General features: G+C 42.9%; 1 protein-coding gene across 2 annotated transcripts; it reads left to right on the forward strand.

Moving 5' to 3' along the window:
- The first annotated feature begins 2,691 nt into the window (after positions 1-2,691).
- Positions 2,692-22,793, forward strand: patl1 (PAT1 homolog 1, processing body mRNA decay factor). 2 transcript variants are annotated; one of them, XM_080446664.1, is made up of 21 exons: positions 2,692-2,798; positions 4,174-4,363; positions 5,425-5,530; positions 7,952-8,149; positions 8,902-9,147; positions 9,833-9,921; positions 10,462-10,542; positions 11,175-11,375; positions 11,621-11,722; positions 13,718-13,804; positions 14,874-15,103; positions 15,481-15,625; positions 16,388-16,505; positions 16,875-16,972; positions 17,202-17,261; positions 17,398-17,543; positions 18,239-18,398; positions 19,524-19,649; positions 20,319-20,410; positions 21,214-21,363; positions 22,277-22,793. In XM_080446664.1, exons 2-21 carry the CDS (start codon positions 4,334-4,336, stop codon positions 22,296-22,298), a joined length of 2,487 nt encoding a protein of 828 aa, XP_080302790.1. In that variant the 5' UTR covers positions 2,692-2,798; positions 4,174-4,333; the 3' UTR covers positions 22,299-22,793. The 2 variants fall into 2 exon arrangements, with proteins under 2 accessions (XP_080302790.1, XP_080302791.1); XM_080446665.1 differs by lacking the exon at positions 4,174-4,363 and having other exon boundaries at positions 2,703-2,798.
- The last annotated feature ends 900 nt before the right edge of the window (positions 22,794-23,693 follow it).

Genomic DNA, 23,693 nt, shown 5'->3' on the forward strand with positions numbered 1-23,693 from the left:
TCTCCCGTCAACAACATCTTAGTTTCAGGCTGATCACATGCTCGTCAAGCTCCTACTCTGTAACACATTTGACTTTTGTCGGTGAACTTCAAAATAAGACACATTTTCTCGATCCAGACAGTTGCCTCACACAATGTTATATGATTCCGCTTTAATTCGGAAATCAAATAGTAGTCTAGTTGTCTGCAGGGGCGTAGGATTAAAGTATTGGCTGGGCCTGGCCGATACTGTGCGGGCGACACGCACATTTTTACCTTCAATTTCCTCCAAATATTAAGTCAGGTGTCTTGAGATTGACAGGAGGGGTCGCGATGTCACGGCGGTCACGGCTGGGAGAGTGTGTTGTTACTGTTGTTTTATGGTCGTTTCTCGTTTGAATAACAGTTTATATTTGACGTTCAACGGGACCGCCGTGACATCGCGACCCCTGTCAATCTCAAGACACCTGACTTAATATTTGGAGGAAATTGAAGGTAAAAGTGTGCGTGAAGCACCATAATACTGTACATGTTGATAATCTACTGGTTTTGTCACTTGCATTAAGTACGCAGGCACGCACGCAGGCAGGCACGCACGCACGCACGCATGCACGCACGCACACACACACACACACACACACACACACACACACACAGTGTGTGTGTGTGTGTGTGTGTGTGTGTGTGTGTGTGTGTGTGTGTGTGTGTGTGTGTGTGTGTGTGTGTGTGTGTGTGTGTGTGTGGTGTGCGTGCGTGCGTGCGTGCGTGCGTGCCTGCGTGTGTGTGTGTGTGTGTGTGTGTGTGTGTGTGTGTGTGTGTGTGTGTGTGTGTGTGTGTGTGTGTGCGCGCGCGTTGGAGAGGCGGAAAGAGAGAGAGAGAGAGAGAGAGAGAGAGAGAGAGAGAGAGAGAGAGAGAGAGAGCCAGAGGACACCACTCACACCTTCTAACAAAAAAAACAATCAAATACTGTCATGGTGATTTGCATATCAAAAACCCAAGGTACTATGCAAATGAACATGAATGGCGTGGCTGCAGAGCATATCAGTGAGGTGTGTGAGCGAAACCCTAGAGAGATGCCCCCTCAGCCAGCTGGCCCTGGAACTCCGGGCACAAACACAAACAGAGCCACGAGATAGCAAACCCATTGGACTAAACCAAATTATAAAACAGCAAAAGGAAAACTACCTGACACACTGGAAAGAAGCAACACAAAAGCAGAGTAAACTAGAATGCTATCTGGCCCTAAACAGAGAATACGCAGTGGCAGAATACCTGAGCACCGTGACTGACCCAAAACAAAGAAAAATCTTAACTAGGTACAGACTCAGTGAGCACAGTCTTGCGATCGAGAAAGGTCGTCACAGGCAGACCTGTATTCCGAGAGAAGACAGACTATGCACCCACTGCACACAAAATGAAGTGGAAACCGAGCTACACTTCCTAACCGTCTGTCCATTGTACCAAGACATCAGAGACACATACTTCCCACAGATTACAACCACACGCGGAGATTTTGAAAACATGACCAATGACAAAAAACTCCCATATCTGCTGGGCGAAGTACAACAATGTGCAAACACAGCAGCAAGATTCGTGAGTTGCTGTGATAGGAAAAGGATATCAAACGGAACACAACCACCCTAAAGACTAATCATTGTGTATATTCCGGCACTATACCTGCACCCAGTGATCTTGGTACATAGAAATTGATCTATTGAAGATTCTGACTTTCAAATGTACATATTTTTTGTTTCGATTGTATTGCTGTATTGTTGTATTGTGCTTTCTGCTTTGGCAATGTAAACGTATGTTTTCTCATGCCAATAAAGCCCTTTGAATTGAATTGAATTGAATTGTGTGAGGAGGGGAGGTCTTATATGAGCCTTTGACACATGGGTTGCCACACAAAAATGGTGAAATCCCCCAAAACAGGAGAAAAAAATTGAAAAGGAGTCATGAAGGAGAAATGGTCAAATAAAAGGAGTCTCCTGCAGAATCCAGGAGGGTTGGCAGGTATGGCCTATGCCTACCTACAGACTACAGTAGGCTACTTCACACAATGGTCCATTGATATGCAGGCAGCTTTTGTAGCTTGGTAAAAGGTGCGAATGGGGCAGGCCCAGTATCTGTTGTTATTGATTTTTTTTCCCCCCGCCTGTCTTTCAGCAGCTAGCCTGGGCTAGAGCTCCATTGACTGGGTGTCTGGGTTAAGGCCCGAGTGGCCCAACGGTCTCTACGCCTCTGGTTGTCTGAATTGAGTGACTACAGGCTCAAATTGTGGAAGAGTTGTCTGGCTGTCTTTATACTCCTTTTGTTTTTTAATTGAGGAATAAACGGTCACTAGTCATATGATTTCAGTTTCCCTTTTCCAAGACAATGAGACCAATAAATATAAATATAAATATAAATATAAATATAAATATAAATATAAATATAAATATAAATATAAATATAAATATAAATATAAATATAAATATAAATATAAATATAAATATAAATAAAAATAATTATTATATATATATATATTTTTAAGTTTACAGCGGGTTGAAATAAATAAAGTTACTAGATAATTGTTTCATGTCTGCAAGTATAAAGATATTAATTAATCACAAAACACCTGAAAAGGCCACGATTAGGCCTACTTGTAGCTGGACAACCGTGTTAGTGCGTGCTCGTCCGCGTAGGCAATGACGTAGTGGCGTTGCGCGTTCCCGTCAACGCTGCCGCCCGCCCGCGCGCCGCGCCGCCGCCGCTTTGCTCCTGTAGAGACTTGGGAGACTGTTTTCCCTACAAACCTAAAGATAGATGTTCCGATACCAGGTGAGAGAAACGCTGCGTGTCTGCTTTATTCTTTCGTATCATGTATGAGACGCTACCGACGGTCGTATGGAAACACAAGGCAGCGAGACAAGTGTGTGTGCGCGGTTTTTAACGCTGAATTGTGGCCATTGTTTATGCGTGTTATGTACCGCGGCCTGCGTGAAGCAGCGGGCTTTCCTGGGTCACATGGGCCGCAGAGGGAGAGAGGGGGGGAGCGGCTAGTCCTCAGTGCCCTCGCACGGCCTTCTGGCGCCGTCTTTTATTCATAATAGCGACAGACTAGAGTCATTTGTGGTGTGTGTTTGTGTTTTGTCTGGTCTGAGGCTGGGCGTCCTTCTATCGACGTGGAGACCCAGACCAGTGCGTGATGTAACGTCAGCATTAGCTAGCTAGCTAGCTAGCTAATGTATAGTGTTTTGTATTTGTTGTGATGATATTTCTTTTTGGTGACTGTTATTTTTATGTTGATGAATTGAATACATAGGACCTCAATGGAAACAAGTCCACTAGGGACTTTTTTTGTGTAAATCCTTTTAGACCAAGTGTATGGCTGTACTCGTGCTGTTTGTATTTCTGTCTAATAATGTATTCAATCAATCAAGCTACTAGACTAGCCCGAGGAGGTTAGTTGATGGTGGGTCACTGACTGTAACTAGTGTTACCATGCCAGCTATCTTTAGACGCTGTTTTTATTACACGCCATGATTCAAAGCTCCTTGAAGAATACTGGGACTGAATATGGTGACTATTGGCGTTAGTAGTTGACGTCAGTAGCAACAGATTGGCAGGAAAAACGTTGTAAGCCTTGACCCTCAGGGACCCAATTCCTTTAGTGTGATTTGAGTTCATGCATTGCATACTCATAGTTATGTGTTCTCAGTCTTATGAAAGAGGCCAGAGACAGATGTAATGTTGCTACCGTGTGGTGACTCAGCCACCAGGACACTGTTGTTATCAAATGTAGGCAGTGACCCACTGATTAAGAAACACCAAAGGTGGTTATACCTGTTTATACTGTGTGTGGCGTTAAGTATGTTAGGTGGATAATATTCTTGGCAGTGGGCAATAACAAGAGACACAGGGTTAAATAATGTTTATATATACACAAAGTCCCAACCACACTGTCTGCTTATTAATCTCTCTACATCTGTTTCCACGATTGCTCAAAACAACTCAACCCTGTAGCCTACTATGTGTGTGTGTGCAATGCAAGTTCTTTCTTCTTGTATCTTCCTACAGGCTCAACTTCAGTCATATGCCTAAGTTGATGCATTGTGGGTTTTCAGCGTGCTACAATATCTAAATCAAGCTGATGGATGAATTAATGACTATTTTTTCCCTCCCTCCCTCCTTCCCCCACTCTCTGATCTCTTAGCCTCACAAAGCCAGCTCACACATTTCACTTCATTCATTGTGGTGTGGTGATTAAAACCCAGCATTCACTTTGGTTGTGAACGTCATCAATGGAAGTAGACCACAAATATTTGTGAAGGCGTTTGGATCAGCCCGTTGACCAGTCAGAACTGCAGGCCATCATGATGGCGTACACCCAGCGGAGCTATTTGGTAAATCAAACCCTTGCTAAACCCGTTAGGGAGAAGAGCAATAACACCTTCTCCCTGCCTTGAATCGATTTCTAAACGTATTCCATAGCAGCATCTACTGAACCACTTCCAAGTGCAAACATTTGTGTTGTTAAAAAATACGGCACTGCTCCTGTATCTAAAGTTCAGATTCTAAACCAAGGGTTCACAACCTGGGGTCCATGGAACATTCACTGGTGGTCCGCAATGCCAGTCCACGTAAAAATTAGTTATTTTCTTTTCATGACCATTTAGGTATTAGTAGACCAGCCGTGCTCAGTCCAATCTCCCGCTGCTATCTTTCACTGCTGTTTTGGGTAGCCTACTTAACAAAACTAAAGACGGTACTTATCAACACATTGAATTCCATTGTGTGCTGCTTGTCGACTCCCCCAGTCTGGCAAGCGTCTCATTGAGGTGCTAAATGTTAATATTAACATGCCCGGCCACAGCAAACTTGTTACAGAAAGAATGCTACAAAACATTTGCGCCTAGTGGCACGTCGGAGATGCAATTCTCCCAATCTAGTACATTTCCCGTCTCATAGAATTACAATTTGATATGTACGATGACCAAATCTAACCGCTGTAAAGTGAGATTAATAAAACAAAGGAGACAATCAGATAACAGGACGACCCCCAACCCAGTGACACCGAATATATTGACTACGTGAAGGTGTTATTTGGTGCAAAACTGACCGGGACCCCTGATCTAAACCACTCCCTGTTGTTCGCTGATAGGTCCGCCTTCCAGCTGACGGCTGAATCCGTCTGTGAAAAGTGAAATTGCAAGATGTAGGCTGGTTATGCAGGGTTATGCAGGGTTATTTCTATCTCCTTAATTTCCTGCCGTCTCTTGCATGCTGCCTATCCCTCTCTGTCTTATCTCTCACTCCTATCCCCCTTTCCCCCATCTCTGTCCATCCTTTCCTCCATTCATCCTGCCCTTATCTCCCCTCTACTCACTTAACATTCCTTCCTCTCTCGCTCCTTTCCATGAGGTCTTTTCATTCCTCGCTCATCCTCTCTGTCTCTCCTCTGCAGTCGCTGGATGAAGACTGTAAATTGGAGGAGGAAGAGGAGGGACTGGTAGAGGAGGAAGATGAGATTGATCAGTTCAATGACGACACCTTTGGAGCCGGGGCCAATGGTAAGACGCTCTCGGGATGCATATTGACCAAAACCAATCATATGGCAATTGATTTACTAGGCTTGCAAACATTTGGGAATAAGGTGGAAACCTTCCATCGGAACTAAAAGGGAATTAATGGTAATAAAATGTAAATATGGGGGTTATCAGAAAGGAGTCATTTTTATTTCAACTCTGATTTAATGGTAATAAAATGTAAATATGGGGGTTATCAGAAAGGAGTCATTTTTATTTCAATTCTGGTTTAAAGTGGTGTGGGATCAGCAGCACTGCATTAGTGTGCAAGATGCTGAGAATCATCTGCACATGCACGAGAACGCACTGTGCATGTAAAGGGTTGTTTTATGGTACTGTATTCCTGTTAAAGGGGATGCTGGCATTAACAGTACATGTGATGGAGGACTGCATTGCACATTGAATTCACAATGCAGGTTGCAGTTCAACTGAATTTCCATTAAATGTGTGCCTTAAGTGCATTTTCCCCCCAAACTAACTATTCACTCACTGAAATAGTGTTTAATTTTCTGTTGGCATTAGTGAAAACTTCCAAAATTCCAGCGTTTAACCTCCCATGGAAACTTCAGACCCTTTGCAACGCTAAACTTAGCTAGACCTTATACGTAATTGCAAATTACAATACATGTGGGGGGACAGTTATTTTCCTGTGCTCACAAATGTTCAAAATACATGGAAGGTGAATGTTTAGAATTAGCTCAGTTTGAAATGAAAGGCTCGCTCCCTCCTGTTAACCATTATTTTCATGATACTATTACTCGCCAATAAATCTGTAATTTTAAAGGGAACATTTTTAACAATAGCAATTGTTCCTGAACTCCTCAATCCAAAAGTAAACGACTCCTGCCCACTGTAATACTGTGCCTGAAATTAAAGCATTTATTTGAAAAATACAATGTTTCGTTTTCGAAGACTTATGCCAGGCACATACCTTTTGACGGTAAGACGCCGTCTCACATAGGGAGTACCAGTTCAGGCAGTGGTGGCCATGTGGTTAGAGTGTTCGACCTGAGATTGGGAGGCAGACGGCTCAACCCCCAGTCGAGTCATAACAAATTCTAAAATGTTACCCAATGCCTCCCTGCTTGGTACTCAGTGTCAAGGGTTGGATTTGGGGGTATCTGTCACTGCAACATGGCATCATGTCCAGGCGGTGTACTTCAAGCTGTACATCAAGCTTTGCTAATGCTCCGGAAACAGGAGATACTGGCTCCTAACCTATGGGCCACATGGCTTGAGATCCATTGGTTCCCAAGGCAATTACGTAGGGATTGGCTCCCGATGGATAGCAAATTAAATCACACACCCAATCATAACTGCAAGTATAGACAGTGTGCGGGCATTACGTTTATTTTGTGTTCTACCAGGCCCCCTCTTATGCAATAGTCTCCTTTTTATAGGTGTGTGAAATAAAAGTGCCTTGCATTAATGTTTTATTTTTTTGCGATATTGTACGACTTTAAGCAAATCAATATTAGACCAGGGGATTTTGCTTCTAAAATTTCCTTAACTGCTAGCCGCAAGCAACTTAGATGATATAATGCTATCTGCATCTTAGTTGCAATACCCTCCCTTGACAGGCCATTCATTAAACTGAAAAGTCCTATCTAATTAATTGTATACGACGATAAACTCATCAATATTGCACCTGTACGGATCGCTTGGGTAGACATGTTATGAGCAACTTTCTGTCAATACATTCTATTCTATGCATTGATTTTCTATATGTTCGAGTTTGGAAGCGCTTGTTGTAAATCACTCTACGTCCTGCGTAGTTCGTACACCACCTGCTTCAAAATGTCACATAATTATGCAGGAGGCAGCAGGACGTTGTGTGATTGAAAACGAGTGCTTTCAAACTTGAATAATGCTTCATAATGCTGATTGGCTCAGCTGGCCGACAATAAATCAAAAATATACTCACAGGTCATGGTGACATTTTCAGTGGTGAGTGCCATCCACGTGTATGTGATCAGAGATAAAAGGTCCACATGGAACTTTTAATGCGTGCCAATCCATCTTGGTAATCCTGTGTATTGCCCTCTCCCTCAATCGACGATTCGATTGAGGGAGTCTGATTCGACTTCCAATCTCTCAGTCGAATCTCCCAGTAGACGTTATATCAGATTCGACTATATCAATTCTTAGTCAGGGACGGGCCTAAAAAGCAGTCTGGCTCTAGAGCAAAGTTTGTCAGTGGCTAAACATCCCAAAAGATGGCTGGGAGATGCTCGTGACAGCCACAGACAAAACCAATTTAAATACTGGGCTATTTGGATCTTCATAGTGAGTGCAAAACTGGTTACGGTACACCAGTTGAAGATTACTTCCATAGAGTTAAAATAAAATGGACGATTCATCGCAATGACACATCTAATTGTGTGTTTGTTCTCTTTTTCCCATTAGATGATGACTGGCAGGAGGAGCATAAACGACTCGCTGGGCTCGATGTGTCAGGAACAGGACTGGGGTTCGGAGGAGGAAGATGTTTGGTTGGTGACGCAGACTTGGGAGGTGCTAATGATGCATTCTCCATCCACCTCCCTCCTCCCGCCAGCCGCCTCCCTCCACACAACATCTCCTCTCCTGGTCTACCTCCACCAGGTTGGTGATGACTTGGAAAATAGAAAAACATATGGAACTAAATAACAGGATATAACACGTTGAAGATGTTTCAGCTGGCTGAAATTGCAATGACTGCGATGTGTTTCTGTAGGTACCAGACTTTCTTAGATTATCAGAACTAATTTAAGGAGCATTCCAGTGCGGTTAAGGGATTTTCGTTTCCTATTCATACTGCGGCGCTTACATTCCTCAGGGAAACGCCAAGGCGTGAAAGTCAAACAAAAACAAGTATTGTCTCTATGCTTCCTGTTGACACATCGATTGACAACTTGACTTAGTATGCCGGGTGCATGCTACAAGTTCCCTCCTTATTGACACAGGACTCAAAGACCTTGTTCCGGCCTCATATGAGCAATCCTTGGAACGATTTTGGCATGTGAGGCAACAGTGAGCCAAAACACATACATCACAGCCCCTCCTAGTTCCACTGAAATTAACAACTTATTTTCCTCCAGCAAAAAGTTGACTAGGCCAGCAGCAAGTTCATCTGGACTCGATATGCATTTGTGCTGTCTCTTTTAAACGTATGAATCCCAGCATCCCTATTCTGGGCATGACATATTTGCCTTGCTTGTAGATCGGCAATTTTTCGGGGTGGGGCGGTGCGCATGTATAGAACCCTATTGGAACAGATTTAGCATGCATATGATGATTTTATTCAATATAAAAGTTAAAACGGAAATTACATTGTTAGCCATATCAAAGATGTGCCTAACTCTTGACTCTCATAGGTCTGGCCGAGCGAGGAGCAGGAGGCGACCTGGCAGAGTCCCTGGCCCGACTCATCCTGGGGGCAGACCCGGCCATTGCGGGGGTCGGGGCAGCCGAGAACCCCGGTCTATCCCCCGGCGCGCTAGGCTCAAGTTTGTCCGCACTGTCTGTGCTGGAGCGTCCCAGAGGCCTGCATCCACCCTCCTCCATGCCCCATCCCCCTCACCTCCACCACCACCAGCTGCCTGCTGGGCACTCTGCCTCCGGTGAGTTAAGTCGTTCTTTCATTCATTCATTTATTAAGCACCTTTAAGATCAGAAAATGTTTGTGTTTGTTTGTGTGTACTGATTGTCTATATCAAAGACTGCCGTATTGTCAGCACTGTAGTCCGTCTTAATTAGGGATGCGGTTTGATCCATTTAGGACCAGCTCACTAATTATTCAAATGTATTACATGAATTAATCTAAATGTATTCAAGTTTCATGCAAATCTGTTAATTAATCTTTTAAGCAGATCTGTGGGAATGGTGAATGGAAGCAAATTGCAGCAGCAATGTTCCAACTAGTGAAAAGCCATTTCAGAATAGTTGAGAATGTTATAATATAGTAGCAAAGTACCAACCCCATATAAATGCCCATGATTTGTTTTCGTTTAGACACAAGACCTTTAATGAGGTCAGACCCTCATGTAATAATCCTGGCTTGCATTTGGGGTTCCAATTGTTTCCAAAGGTGTTTGATGGGGTTATGGTTAGGTTCCGTGCAGGCCAGTCAAGTTTCTTTGTTCATGGCTGAAAGAGTATCTTTTATAACTACATGGGCACTTGTCCATGTACAGATTTAGTTCTGTCCATAAACAATTTACCCATAAGATTGGATAAGGGATTCAGATTCCGTTTTGATTAACAACTTTTAACCTACTGATATTTCTGTGTTGTGTTTTTCTCCAGGCCTCCCTCCCGGCCCTCTTCCCCCGTCCATGCTAAGCTACCAGCAGCAGCAACATTTACTGCGTAGAGGGACTACTCCCATGGGACAGGTTGGTGTTCTGTCTACTACGTTATTGATTTGAGTCTGTGTCCTGTTACTTACCTTTTTATTCCATACAACGGCTCTGAAAACTTGAGTGAAAATGAAATCATGTGGGTTTTTTTCCCCCATCTTTTTTGAACATATGAGATAAGAATGACATGGAGGCGAGTCACGTGTACTGTAGGTAGGGTCCGGGAGACCGTGGAACTAAGATCTACACAACCTTTTCACAATATTTGTTGTAAAAACAATAATACAAATGTGTAGCATAGTGGGCCATTTCAGGTCTTATTTACTGCAATAGGAAATACAATGTACAATTGCTCACTTGATGCTGGTGCATCCTAGGCTAAATGCAGACAAATAGTGATGCACGTGAAATGATAAATCTGCACTCATAATAACATTGACCCGTCGTATTGATTGAAAGAAGATTTTCTCACTCAAGGCAGTTTCCAAGGAGGCCTGCCATGTCTATAAAGCACTGCTGGAACTCTTCCTCTGTCCTTCTGCATACATACCTGTTCTGTCTCTCTCTCTCTCTCAGATAAACTCTCACAGCATCTGGGAGAACAACATGGGTTTTGGGCCCATCAGCCTCACCCCTGGACTAGTCACTCACATGGAGGTGAGGATCGCTCGCTGTTCCATTCTACTTGCTTTTCTACAGAACTGTGACTCAGAAATAAGACATTGGCCTCTGCATTGCTGCTTGTTGTGCTCATGTCTTCCACTCAACCTTCAGAACAGTGGGTTAATAATTGAAACACCTTTCTCTGAAATGAAAACTGGAAATATCTTGCTGTGAGGGTGGATGACATAAGGACTTCTTGCACAAATGGCAAATAGCGGTCTCCCAAACAACTTTAAAGAGGGGGCTCTGAGACCTTGAATGATCTGCATGTACATTTGTTGTGGACACCCAGTTGTACTTTAAATACGTTGTGAGCTTTTAGATCGGCTACTTTCAGTGTATTTTTAACACTTGATTTATAATGACATGGCCAAATTATGGACGCCAAGATGAATTCTCCTTTACATACCATATGTTTGAATGCATGCACTATATTGTGTTGTAAAAATGGTTTAGTAGGCTCTTTCTTTTGCGACTGCCCAGTGTAACTGTGATAATAATAGTAATGAGTAAATATCAATCATAAGGTTTGAATGTGAGCATGTGAGCCATGTTGATGTTGTTCTACAACCATCATTGGACAGTATGTTTATTATTGGTGTCTCTGGTGCTTTTCCATCCCTCAGGACAGTTCACTGATGTCCATCATCAAGGAGGTGGGTCTTCCCAAGCGGCCTCCTCCCATGAGGGGGGAGGAGTGCCGGGACTTATCGGAGAGGGTCCCCCCTCCACGTTCTTCCTCTCCCGTGATTGGCTCCCCTCCTGTGAGGGCAGTGCCTATCGGGACTCCGCCCAAACAGCCAATGAGCCACGCCCTCAATCATCAGGTGAATTTGAAGGAATTCCTTTTATCTCTGTTCTTGCTGTACACTATGTTTGCACCGTTCACTTGTCCCTCAAATAGAGTTGACATAGTTCGAGCTGAAGTGTGTTGATTGATGGTAACCCTTTTCCCCTTGTTTGTGCCTGTGTTTTTTTGTGTGCTTGGTATTGTCCTCTATGTGGCTGTTCTGGTGTGTATGTGTTTTTATATGTATTGTGTGTGTGTGTGTGTTTGTGTTTGTGTGCATAGATCCACCACCCCACGGCGGTTCATGTGAGAGCCCCAGTCCAGCACAGATATCCTCCTCCCTTCCCTGACCGCCTGTCACCCAACACCCTCCTCAATATAGCTGTGAGTCTCTCCTCTGCTTCATCCATCCCTCATTCCTTCTTTTCTTCCACAGGTCCCTTATGCACGTGAACCCTAGCCTCCCTATTCTGGGCTGGTCATAATAGGCTATTTTCAGCAAAGAGATTTGGTTTAGATAGAAAAAAGGAGGGGACAAGTATATACTCCTGGGGGGACCTTGGTCAACGAAGTATGTCGGGTAACCGTTTAAGTGGTTCATTTTCTACAACCAATGACAAGTCAAAGTCAAAGCTATTACATCACACACTTCAGCTGAAAAGCAAAAGCAAAGCAAAAAGATTTGTCACCCTCTCAAAGTGGACAAACTAGATTTGCTGAAGTTGTTGGTCAGTAAATAGTAATGGGAAAGTATTTGCCAAATAAGAAAAGTTGCAGTACCGTTTTAGCTGTTATCATGAATACTCATACCCTGTTTGTGTGGAAAGGTTGTTACTAATGCCTTCTGTATATTCCATTTATTATTGTAACCCAGTTGGCACTGTAGCTAGCTGTCAGCTTTGATCACAGCAACCAAAATCCCTGAAACCTTTGAAGGAGAAAAAAAAAATACTATTTAGGTTTTCATATTTTGTATTTGTGTCCAGGTTGGATGACAAACATATTTTTGAAGCTTGTATATGTCGTGTTATATGACATGCTTGCGTAAACACATCTATTAACAGTCAGCTAGTTCAAACCTTACTGAGCAGTGACATGTAAATACAGTCTCAAGAGCTGTCAGTCCTTCCATACCTGTCTCCCTACCCACCAGCCATCAGTCCTTCAGCCATCTCTATCCTTCCCTTAAACAGTACGTTTGGCAAATTTAGATCTATTTGGCTATTTGTCTCTTACATACCTGTGGTTCCTGGACCTGCAGAAAGCGAAGTCGGCTGGAACAGGGAGGCAGCATTTTGCTGCTACCAAGCATTCCACAGGGTATTAGAAAACAACTAAACAAGCAGTTTGTAGTTTCCATAGTGGGGGAGGGGTACACTTGAATTTATTTCATGACGTTATGCCATCATGTTCACTTACTAAACTTAAAATAAACTATTTTTCTCTGCCTCAGCACAGACTGCCGTGAATTGAAAGCGTAGTTTAATGTGAACCACTGCATCAGTCAGGTCAGATTGTAAACGGGGTCATCCCTATGTTCCCCGGGTTCTATGTTTCCCGCTTACCCTTAGTGTTAGTTAGTTGTAAGCGAGGAACATGGAACCTGGGGAACATGGATACGCTCCCTTTGTTTGTAAACATTAGCACATTGAAGCTGATAGTTTGGAATAAGACCATAAAACCATCCACTGATGGTGCTGCGTTGGTTGCTTTCTAGATGATGAAAGTAAATATGGCAGTTGGTAACCATAAAGCTTTTATATAATAATAATTTGGTCCTCACCCCTTGGGGTGTTTTCTTTTCTCTATATATTTGCACATAACGTGAAATATGTCCTCTGCATTTTACCCATCCTATAACTACTAGGAGCAGTGAGCAGCCAATGGTTGTAGTGCTTGTGGAGCAGTTAAGGGTTAAATGTCTTGCTCAGGGACGTTCGACACATTTCTGAGGCCTGGAATTGAACTTGGGACCTTTGACTTCCCAGACGGGCTCTCTAACCATTCAGCTATGGCCACCCTTCAGAGATGCATGTCCTGTTTAGAATGCTTGTTAACAGCAAGACACTAGACATGTCGGCTTCTGTTCCAGCGAACAGCTGGCTCTGGAGCTAATATTCTCTGCAGGTCAAAGTACTACAGGTATGTTAGAGATAAATTATATATAGGTCTAAATCTGCTGAACGTCCCTTTAATTTGATCCTCTATAGAGCCTGTCCTATCTTGTTCTTTTCTGTTCCTCTGTCCCTCCATCTCTGTTTGCTCTCATATTTATTCTTTACTTTTGATCAACAGCTGTTGATGTAGCCTCCTGAATGTCATAATACATCAGGGGTTCTTTTCTTCTTGTTGCGGTTCTAACTGGGTGTGTGTTTTCAGAACTCTCCACTGTGTCGTGGTCCGTTCCCTCCCGGTATTGGTCCCGTTCTGTCACAGATCCAGCGGGCCCAGCTGCTCAACTCTCAGGTCAGTATGTGACAGCGCACAGTGATGGCATAAAAACACGAACAAGAATTAGAGAGTCAATGCATTGTTGTGCTTTCTGAGCATGGCAGCAAAAAACTCAAACTCTGCAGGATAGTGCAACATATAGCTAGATTAGCACCCTTACTAATTAACTCATTCAGTGCCAGACTTATTTCTGTCTGTGTTGTCCCAGTGCCAGAGCCAATAATTCATTGTAAAAAAAAAGTGCTCAGGAGCCGAGATACAGGCTTTTTCAGTAAGAAGTTAAACAAGAAGTGAATGGAGCAGCACATTTTCAAATCATGATATCTTGGGTTCAGAAAAAAAAAAGAAGTAAAAAACGTTATTATTTTTATGACGTCTTAGACGTCACGTGGCGCTCAGGGCTTAACAATGGCGATAAAAACGGACGTCTTAGACGTCATGTGGCACTGAATGAGTTAACTACTGCGCTTATGAAAGTATACATATCGCACAGTCATTTACACAGACTGTTCTTCAGTCTTAAGAATCAGCAACCCCAGGATTCCTTAAATTCTTCAATTTCTGTGTATGTGGGTGTCTGCAGAGTAAAATAAATTATATACATACGTGTTATGTAACAAAAAGATCACTCTGCAATTGCAATAATTAAATAAGAGCATTGTATTCGACATAGTGCTACAACTAGAATATATACAATGTCATAATACCTTTCAAACACAAGGTGGCAGTCTAAGACCACAAATGGACGAAGTGAAAGTATAGATCCAGTGCTCATGGGAGCTCAACATCGTGTAATAGAGTTGCAATATTTAACAAGGAATTTAGCTTAGCACTTGATTATTTTTGTGCATAATTAAACAGAAATATGCTTTACTTTAATTTAAATGTATAGAAGTAGACTATGACATGATCTGCAAAGTGCAACACGTGGAGGTGGTAGTTGACAGCATTGGCTTTCTCAAATTTAGTAAATTCATATGACTGATAGCGTGCAGTGGGATCTCTTGCGCACTATCTGTTCAATAATATCAGTTTAATTTGACAGACCATCACAGATGCATCTCAACACTCTCTCTCTATCCAGGTGCAAGGGTTTCCCCGTGGTGGTCCAGCCCCTCCTTTGTTACCGGGTGGTGGAGGCTTCAGGCCGTTCTTCGCTGGTCCTCCGCCCCCCCATGGCCACCGCATGGGCCCCCCGCCTCCCCTCGGCCCCCCCAACCACAACCATATCCCCCCCATCCGTCACAACACAACCCACCTCCACCCGCAGCACAGACGCATGCTCACCCAGCGCATGCAGAGCCGAGGAATAGGGTGAGTGCCTCAAAAAATCAACATAAGCAGCTTTTTGATTTATTTTTATATCACTTAAACCCTATATACTCTGTTGACCAGAGTCCTCCAGGGGTCTATACTAGCCAGTGCCACCCTCCTTTTTTTCTCTCTACACCAAATATCTTCTGTGAAAATAGACAATCTACAAGCTCACAACATAAGCTGCGACTCGTTGTGAGCTTGTAGATCGGCTTGTAGATTGGCCATTTCGAAATGGTCACCCCAGAGTTCATGTGGTTAAACAAAGAGTTATGTTTCTGGAAGCCAAACTACAGATATTTGGCAGCAATCTAACGCTGGTCTCTGTCTGTCTGTCTGTGTGTGTGTCTGATCTGACCGATGTTTCCTCTGTCCAGTGACCGGGGCAGGGTCGTAGGGGACAGGAGGAGCAGAGACCCATACAGCAACCTGATGACCCAGAGAGAGAAGGAGTGGGTGGCCAAGATCCAAATGATGCAGCTGCAGAGTACCGACCCCTACCTGGACGACTACTACTACCAGGTCAGTGGACTGCTGGGCATCAAAGTGGGTGTCCAGGTGGCACAGGGGGTTAAAGTTCCCGCCCGCCAACGTCGAGACTGGTGCATCTGGCTTGGCCCGGGTGCTCCAACGAACACGGTTGGCCATTTTCGTGGGTCTGTTTCTTAACTAGTGACTCCTACAGGTTGGTCAGGGCACCTGTTCAGCAGGGAGCGGAACTGGGAGGGATTGTGTGTTCCTGAAACTCTTTACTGTCGGATGAAAAGAAGCGGCTGCCGATGTCACATGTATCACAGGATACACGTTATTGCCTACACCCTCCAAGACCAACCAGAGGGGTCAGCAGTAACAGGGACTACTTGGAATTGGGAATTGATATCAAAATTAGTAGAGAATGAGAAAACATAACTCAAAGCCCTGTTGAATCTAACATGTCTCGATCACTTAGAGGAAGTTGAGTTGTTGCAGTAGCCAGTAGTGATGATGGAGTTCTAGTAAACTCTAATAAAAATGTAATGGAATGAACAGAAACATTTCTTTCTCAAATACCAGAGCTGGGTAAGAGGACTGAATTTGGTTCAGTACAGTACCAAGATGAGACCACAATAATCTAAATGCACACTAAAGTGTTCATATAACTCTGGTAGTTAAGTTAGTATTTTAGTACATAACCCTTGAGTTAAATTAACACTGTTTAGGTGCTTTTTATGTGCTGTTTGTCTTCATCATATTTAAAGTTGTTGAGTAATTACTTAACTGTGTGTTTTGTGTGTGCTTGTGCAGAACTACTATGAGAAAATGGAGAAGCGTCAGGAGAGGGAAAGGGACAGCAGCAAGAAGGAACATACCACCAAACTTATCACGCCACAGGTCGCAAAGGTGGAACATACCTACAGACCAGGTACCCCTCTCTCTCTCTCTGTCATAATAGCATAATAGGCAAACATTTGGCGAAAACAACGCAACGTGTTTTGAGCTTGTAAAATGTGTCTGAAGAATTGGACTGGTGATCGGTTACCGGTACATAGGGTTTAAGTGGTTAAGTAATTTCAAAGTGTTTGTTTGGGTTCAAATTAGGGTTCCTCCAATACCGATTCTAGTATCGGGTCTGATACTCCACTAATTTAAAGTGCCCGATACTCCTACCAATGATTGAGTAATCAACATGTTTTGGTTTTCTTGGAAAATAATGGGTTAGTTTCAGCCCTAATATTAACAGCTTAATGTGTGGAATGAACACATCATATGACACATTCCTGTGTGTCTTTAGTTCAGTTTGCAGGCTCTCTGGGGAAGCTGACGGTGTCGAGTGTCAACAACCCACGCAAGATGATCGACGCCGTGGTGACGTCTCGCTCCGATGATGAGGTTCCTCTCTTTCTCCTTTTGCTATTCATCCTCCCATTTCCAGCTGTCGCTCTCTTGTCTCTCTCTCTTCTCTTCTAGTCATGTCTCAACTGTGCATGTTTTAATATTACCTAGTGTTTTCGTAATCATGAATAGTTGGCCCCATTAGTTGTAATTTATATCCGCTGGCACATAATCTTTGTATCATGTGACATCGTCCAGGAGTAACTGTCTCTCTGTTTGTCCGCAGGAAAAGCGAGAGAAGCAGGTGTGGAACAAGAGGAGACAGATCCTCTACACCGTGGAGAAGGTAAACACTCTGCTCCTCAACTCGGTCTTTAATAAAAACTCAGCAGCCCAGCAAGCCAATTAGTACATAACAGGATCAGAGAGAAAAAATAAATAAATACAACAATACTCACTCTGTTCCATTTCTGTCCGATCAGATGTATAGTCTGCTCCTGGAGGTGCAGGACTTTGAGAAGCGTTTCGTCAACTCGCCCGAGGAGGAGAGAGATGCGCTAGTGGAGCGGCATAGAGCCAACACCCTGCAGCTCTGCAACTCCCTACGGGAGAAGGAGTGGGATGACAGGTAGGGACAGGACGGAGCAGCCAACTAACAACCAAGGCCCTCCTACCATGACACGCTAACATGGTTTCCAGGCCATGAAAAGCAAAACATTGTTGTGTAAATAGCAGATTTGTGTTGAAGGAATATCTCAAGATGCGTTTTGTAGCTGCCGCAATAAGACGTCGGTATCGCACACCGAAAATAACATATAATTTTGGGGGTCGTTAACATGAAAACGTTTGAGCACCACTGATATAGCAACATGGGTTTTTTTATAATTTTTTTACTGTTAAGATTTAGAAGACATTTGTAGAATCAAAATATTTTATTCCAGGGAAGCAAAGATTTGAGTTAAAGATGTTCGCTTGAAAATATATATATATATTCAAAGATTTGCACAGATTTTCACGATTAAAAAAATAAATGGCAGATCTACAAGCTCATAGTGCGGCACTCTGTGTAGCTTGTATATCTGGTATTTTTGAACAGCCAAAGAAATCTCACACAGATGCGTTCCCGGATTGATTGGATTAAGCACTACATATGGTGAGGTTTCTGAACCAAAAAAAACTAACCTTAACCTCACACTAACCTAGCATTTGTCACTGTATTGGGACAAGAAAAACAAACCCTATGGAAAATACTATATAGCACACAAGATGGCACCCACACTTCCACAGACAAAGGCACATCCTCACACTGTCCTCTCTCTGCAGGGTGAGTGATGAACAGTGTGTGATGATCATGTCTGTGAGGAAGGGGAAACGACTCATCTCCAGGCTCCTCCCCTTCCTGCCGCCCGCCCAGGCTGCCGCCGTTGTCATGGCGATTGCCCGGAACATGCCCAACCTGGCCAAGAAGGACAAGCAAGACCAGGTATCTTAACACTCACACTCACACACACACCCCCTCCCAGCAAATTCAGAAAATGACCTATTACCTGTTTCTTATCAGATATGAAAGACCTTCCTACACTGTTTAGACGGTCCTTCACGTTTCATGTACAGGTCTATAATATAAATGTCAACTTACAGTAGTACAGGTTGTGCATGCACAGTATTATGAATTATTTTTTCGACGCTGGAGGTCTTCATTACACCTTACAAAGACCAACAGCAGGTCGAAATGTTGTTTTTTGTCTTAAATAAAACATTTGATTCTTCTCATTAACTTATTAAGCCTAACTGAGAACTGAACCCCTGTATGAGATTTCATTCAAATCAGACTTGGCCATGGCAACAAAGTTTTGACAGACGAAGAGTCATGTCATATGGTGCAAGGCCATAAATGCCTGGCCTGGCCATGATATCACCATGATTATAGACATTGTTATACTACCAGGGATATGCAAAAGTATCCCTGGTAGTATCCACTACACTAGTCGTTCTCAAAGAAGGCCCATATCATTGTTATTGTCGGGCCAATCTCGGAACCCATTCGGTAAAAAAAGGGGGGGAAAAAATGTTCTCCCCTTTCTTCCTCCCCTTTCTTAGTCCACTTCCTCCCAGGTGCTTCTGCTTATTTCTATTAACAACAACAACACTACATGTTTAGGCCAGTGGTGCTGACAGATTCTGCTGTTGGTGGAATCTGTCTTGAGAAATTAATGTCAGGCAGACATGTTCTGTCCTTCAGTGGTATATGATTAGGAGCGGCTACATAAAAGTACAATTAACAGTGAATGTCGGCCCAATGTAAGAGAGCTTTTAATAATTAGCATCCATGTTAAAAGGGGCCACGGAGGGCACATGTACAAATGTAGATACTAGCAGATACTATTACTGCATTATTTTAAACCACAACACATTTTAGCTGGTGGATTTGTTGTACTAATCCAACTAGTTAGCTGTTAGGTAATCGACTATTCTGACCCACCCCTGATCTGCGCACACACACACACACACACACACACACACACACACACACAGAGCAGTCAGTTCTCTTCAGATAAGTGACTGGACTGTTAGTGTTAACAACGTCCTGCTCACTTGGTCCATTCAGGTGCTCTGCTGGTTGGTGGAACCCGTTGCTGTGGTGATCCAGTCCTTGTCAAGCGCCGCCCTCACAGACCTGCTGCAGGAGTTGCAGGGCAGCGAGGGTCAACTGGCCACAGTACTGCACAACAAGGTACACACACACACACACACACACACACACACACACACACACACACACACACACACACAGTACTGCACAGCAAGGAACACACACCCCTCAGTAAGATATAAATGGAGCTTAAACTTTGAACATTACAATGTACTCTGCAGTACAACAGAAAGATTCTTACTCACTTCTTACCACAAACAAGAGCCATACCAATCGCCTGCTATGTTTAGCCCATGAACTATGTCAGTGTATACAGTACTTCACATTACTGACGACCATTTTCCAAAGCATAACATGGTTTGTCATTTACAAGGAAGCCATATTCATTGGTTTGGTTCATTTACAAGGAAGCCATATTCATTGGTTTGGTTCATTTACAAGGAAGCCATATTCATTTCGGTATTATATGAGAATTACAAGGACAAGGACTTGTTTGTCCAACAATTACTTGATACATATGAAAGCAGACTGATTTGAAAAGTGGGCAAACAAGTCTGTGTAGAAGATAAAATTACTAAATTTTACACATCCATGGTAGGTTTGAAAACATTTTAACAACTGAAGAAAATGTTAAATGTCTAAAAATAAAGCCATTAACAGGAAGATGGTCTGTTTAGCTATGATATATGTGAAGGCGATCCTTTAAGTTTGGTGCTTGATCCAGCAACCTTCCACCTGTCCTCTCTATAGTTTGGTGTGACACTGCTTTACCTGATCTTGAGTGAAGGAGAGAGGATGCAGAGCTCTGATCCTAACTGTCAACTTATGGACGACAATCGATGGTGAGTAAGTGCATGCGTGCGCACACAATTGGTATAAGTGTCAGATATGGAGTGAGTGAGTGCGATAAGAAGACTGCATCAATTGAGTGACTGCTCTCACAGTTGGTTAAAATAAGTTATTCCACGGATGGATATTTTATTCTGATTGCCTGGAAGGTTTGCGTTAAACTGTTTAACGCCCATGTAGTTTGACTAAAGTTTAATCACAGTTCTAAATTCATACACCAGGAGTAAATGTAACCTATAACTGTATACCTATAATGTAGCTAACCATAGCAGCTAACAATCACTGCTTTAATGTTATTGGCAGTTAAAACACTTGTTTACCATCTTATATTAACATGCTAACAAAGCAGCTTGAAATATTTAATGAGTTTAACTGATCTGTCTACAAACGATTGGCTCCCACGCATCACTCAGTTGACTGCAGAAAGTATAGCTTTACTATTGTCGTAATGTTGACGTTTTTGAGGTAATGGAATAACTCTCTAACAACTGTCCGTGATAAACATTACGAGACTATTTTGACCTAAAATCAAGGTGAATTGTTTTCTTACCCGGTTGTAAAAGGGACTAGAATAATTCCTTTGTTGTGAGTTGAAAGTCTGAACATTTTATAATAATTTTCTTTTTTACACTACCGGTAATCATCTTCTGTGGATCCCTGGCACAAAACATTTTCAGATAGCGGTCCGTGTTCAAATATATATCAATTTGGGGGTCCCTGGCACGAAAGAGTTTGAGAAGCCCTGTCCTAACCTCCCTGTTTGACTATATGTTTGCATCTCTCCCTCTCTGTCCAGGACTGAGCTGGTGTTCTCTGTGACGCGGGAACTGCTGAGCGTTCCCTCTTCCTCCCTGTCGCCTCCCCTCTTCACCCCTCCTAACCTCCTCTCCCTCTTCTCACGCTACGTCGACCGCCAGAGGCTAGAGCTGCTGCAGGACAAACTACAGTAAGTCCATCTGCTTTTTAAGCAGTTCACTCGGATAACGTTGCTGTTGGGCATAAACCTCTTATATCCATATTACATTTTTTACTTGATCATACTACAACGTCACACAAAAGTATCAAAAATACAAGCTCGAAACGCTGTGCGAAGCGATGCGTTTTGAGCTTATTTTGCTATTTCTTTATTTGAATCCTGAATTTGTACACTGACGATAAGTGAAGCAAAAGGGCCGTCCACACCAAGCCTACAACTATGATTCATAATTCCTGCTGTTATAGTTGTGCTGTGGACACTGCCATCAACTTGTGTTCGAATGATTTTTAAAACATCTGAAGTTCTTGGTGTGGACGGCCAATAACACTGAACCCTCAGTTCAGACTCGACCCCATATCAGCAGCGAAGGCACAGATCTTAGGAACTAAATTTGGGCTTCACGCCATGTGAACTCATTTAACCCATCACTATGACTCAGACATAACCCCGTCCTGTGACTCAGACATAACCATGCCCATATATGGGCATATACTGATGACATCAGGGATCTCCATACATGGGCATAAAAGGGACAAGGACTGACGGATACAGAGATCTCAATTTACTGATAACATCAGGGATCTCCATCTATGGGCATATCGGTCTGCAACCATTTCTAAGCCAATAATTTGATGGCCAGCGGACCGGTAGGCAGTGGTTCCGGTAGGAGAGACAAAGGAGACTCTTTGTGTCTCCTACTGGAACCACCGCCGGTCATCAAATGGGGTGATTATTAATCGATAGAAAAAAAGTCATTTTGGGGGTGAACTATGCCTTTAACATTGATATTTTGACATGAAGCCTTTTGTATGAGACCCACTACTGCTGGTTGAGAAATACTGGGTGATCACTGCTCATTGTCCCGTTTGTCTTCATTCTTCAGGATTACAGCCCTGTCCAGGTAGAAGTTACTGCAGACATTGAGACACCCCCCCACCACCATCCCACCCTCCACAGCTGACGCGCCCCCCCCCTGTTTTCTGTGTATGTGTGTCCATGTGAGTGTGACTGTGTGTGTGTGCGTGCGTGCGTGTGTGCGTATGTGTCTGAGACGCGTCTATGGTGGATAAAGCCTGCGTTATACGTTCTTGTTTGCAGGTGTCGTGCACTGAAAATACAGTTTTCAGTGCGCAACACCGGCACGCAACCAAGTATAAATCAGGTGTAATGGTTTTAATCCAGCAGAATCTCTAGTCACTTTTGTTTTTGTTTTTTTCTCGATGTTTAGTCTGGTGTGTGTTTGGGAGAGAGGGAGTGTGTGAATGACTGGGAGAGAGCGAGAGATGAACCGTATGAGCTGAGAGAGAAAGGATACCTGCATTTTTAAGTATCTTGTTAACGACGATGCCTGTGATAAACCATCAAAAATTAAAAAGTATTTCTATTGTATACAAATGTAACTATGTGCTTTGTCTTTTATTGAACACTGACTTTCCCTGTTCTGGGGCGAACATTCAGCGAAAATGGTCCTGCATGCTTGGAGATCAGCTATTTGGTGCAGAGGAAAAAGGAGTGAATCTTGTATAGAGCCCTGGCAGACCCAGTAAATATGGTTTTTAAAGTAGAGATGTCTGATATTATCGGCCAATATTAACATAAAAAATTTATATCGGTTTTTATTACATTAGTCATTTAGCAGACGCTTTTATCCAAAGCGACTTACAATAAGTGTATTCAACATAGGTAGGGAACGAAAACTACTAATCACCAGAAGTCTTTAGTGCATTTTCTGCAAAAACAAGCAACCAAGAGTATACCTAGCGCTAAGGTAAAAGTGCAATATATCAGCTACCTATTTCCTTAAACAGATGAGACAAAATAGCTAAATCAAATGAGCATGAGCTAAAACAAATAAGTATCGACTAAACAAGATCCAATAACCAAAAGGTTTTTATGTATTAGTTCAACTGCTGTAGGCTTTAGCCACAATGGAAACGAGCTTCGGCTTTTTTGTCTCTAATCCACGTTGGCATTTTTGAATGGTGACACTAGTGATTTTAAAATTGCAAATTAAGTGTTCTATTCTAGGCTTCAGCATTTCAGAATGTTTACATTTAAGACTGCATCGAGTGGGACATCACAATAAAATTAGGCATGTGTGAATTCCATGACAGGAGATATATATGTGATGTTACATGACATTAGTTTTGGTAGGAAAAGCCTGCATATATCAGTTAATATCGGAAATTAAGAGTTGGACAATACGGGATATCGGCAAAAAAGCCCATATCGAACTTCTCTAGTTTAAAGTGGTCAAAATACTGTAACATTTGATGGGAAGGATTTTTATATCGATCACT

Source organism: Gymnoscopelus braueri (assembly GCF_963280865.1).
Source record: "Gymnoscopelus braueri genome assembly, chromosome: 2".
Taxonomy (NCBI): Eukaryota; Metazoa; Chordata; class Actinopteri; order Myctophiformes; family Myctophidae; genus Gymnoscopelus; species Gymnoscopelus braueri.

Coding starts and splice junctions, on each gene's coding strand:
- patl1 (XM_080446664.1), top strand. CDS start 4,334: ATGATGGCGTACACCCAGCGGAGCTATTTG. Junction 4,364..5,424: donor ACACCCAGCGGAGCTATTTG/GTAAATCAAACC, acceptor TCTCCTCTGCAG/TCGCTGGATGAAGACTGTAA. Junction 16,973..17,201: donor CGTCTCGCTCCGATGATGAG/GTTCCTCTCTTT, acceptor GTTTGTCCGCAG/GAAAAGCGAGAGAAGCAGGT.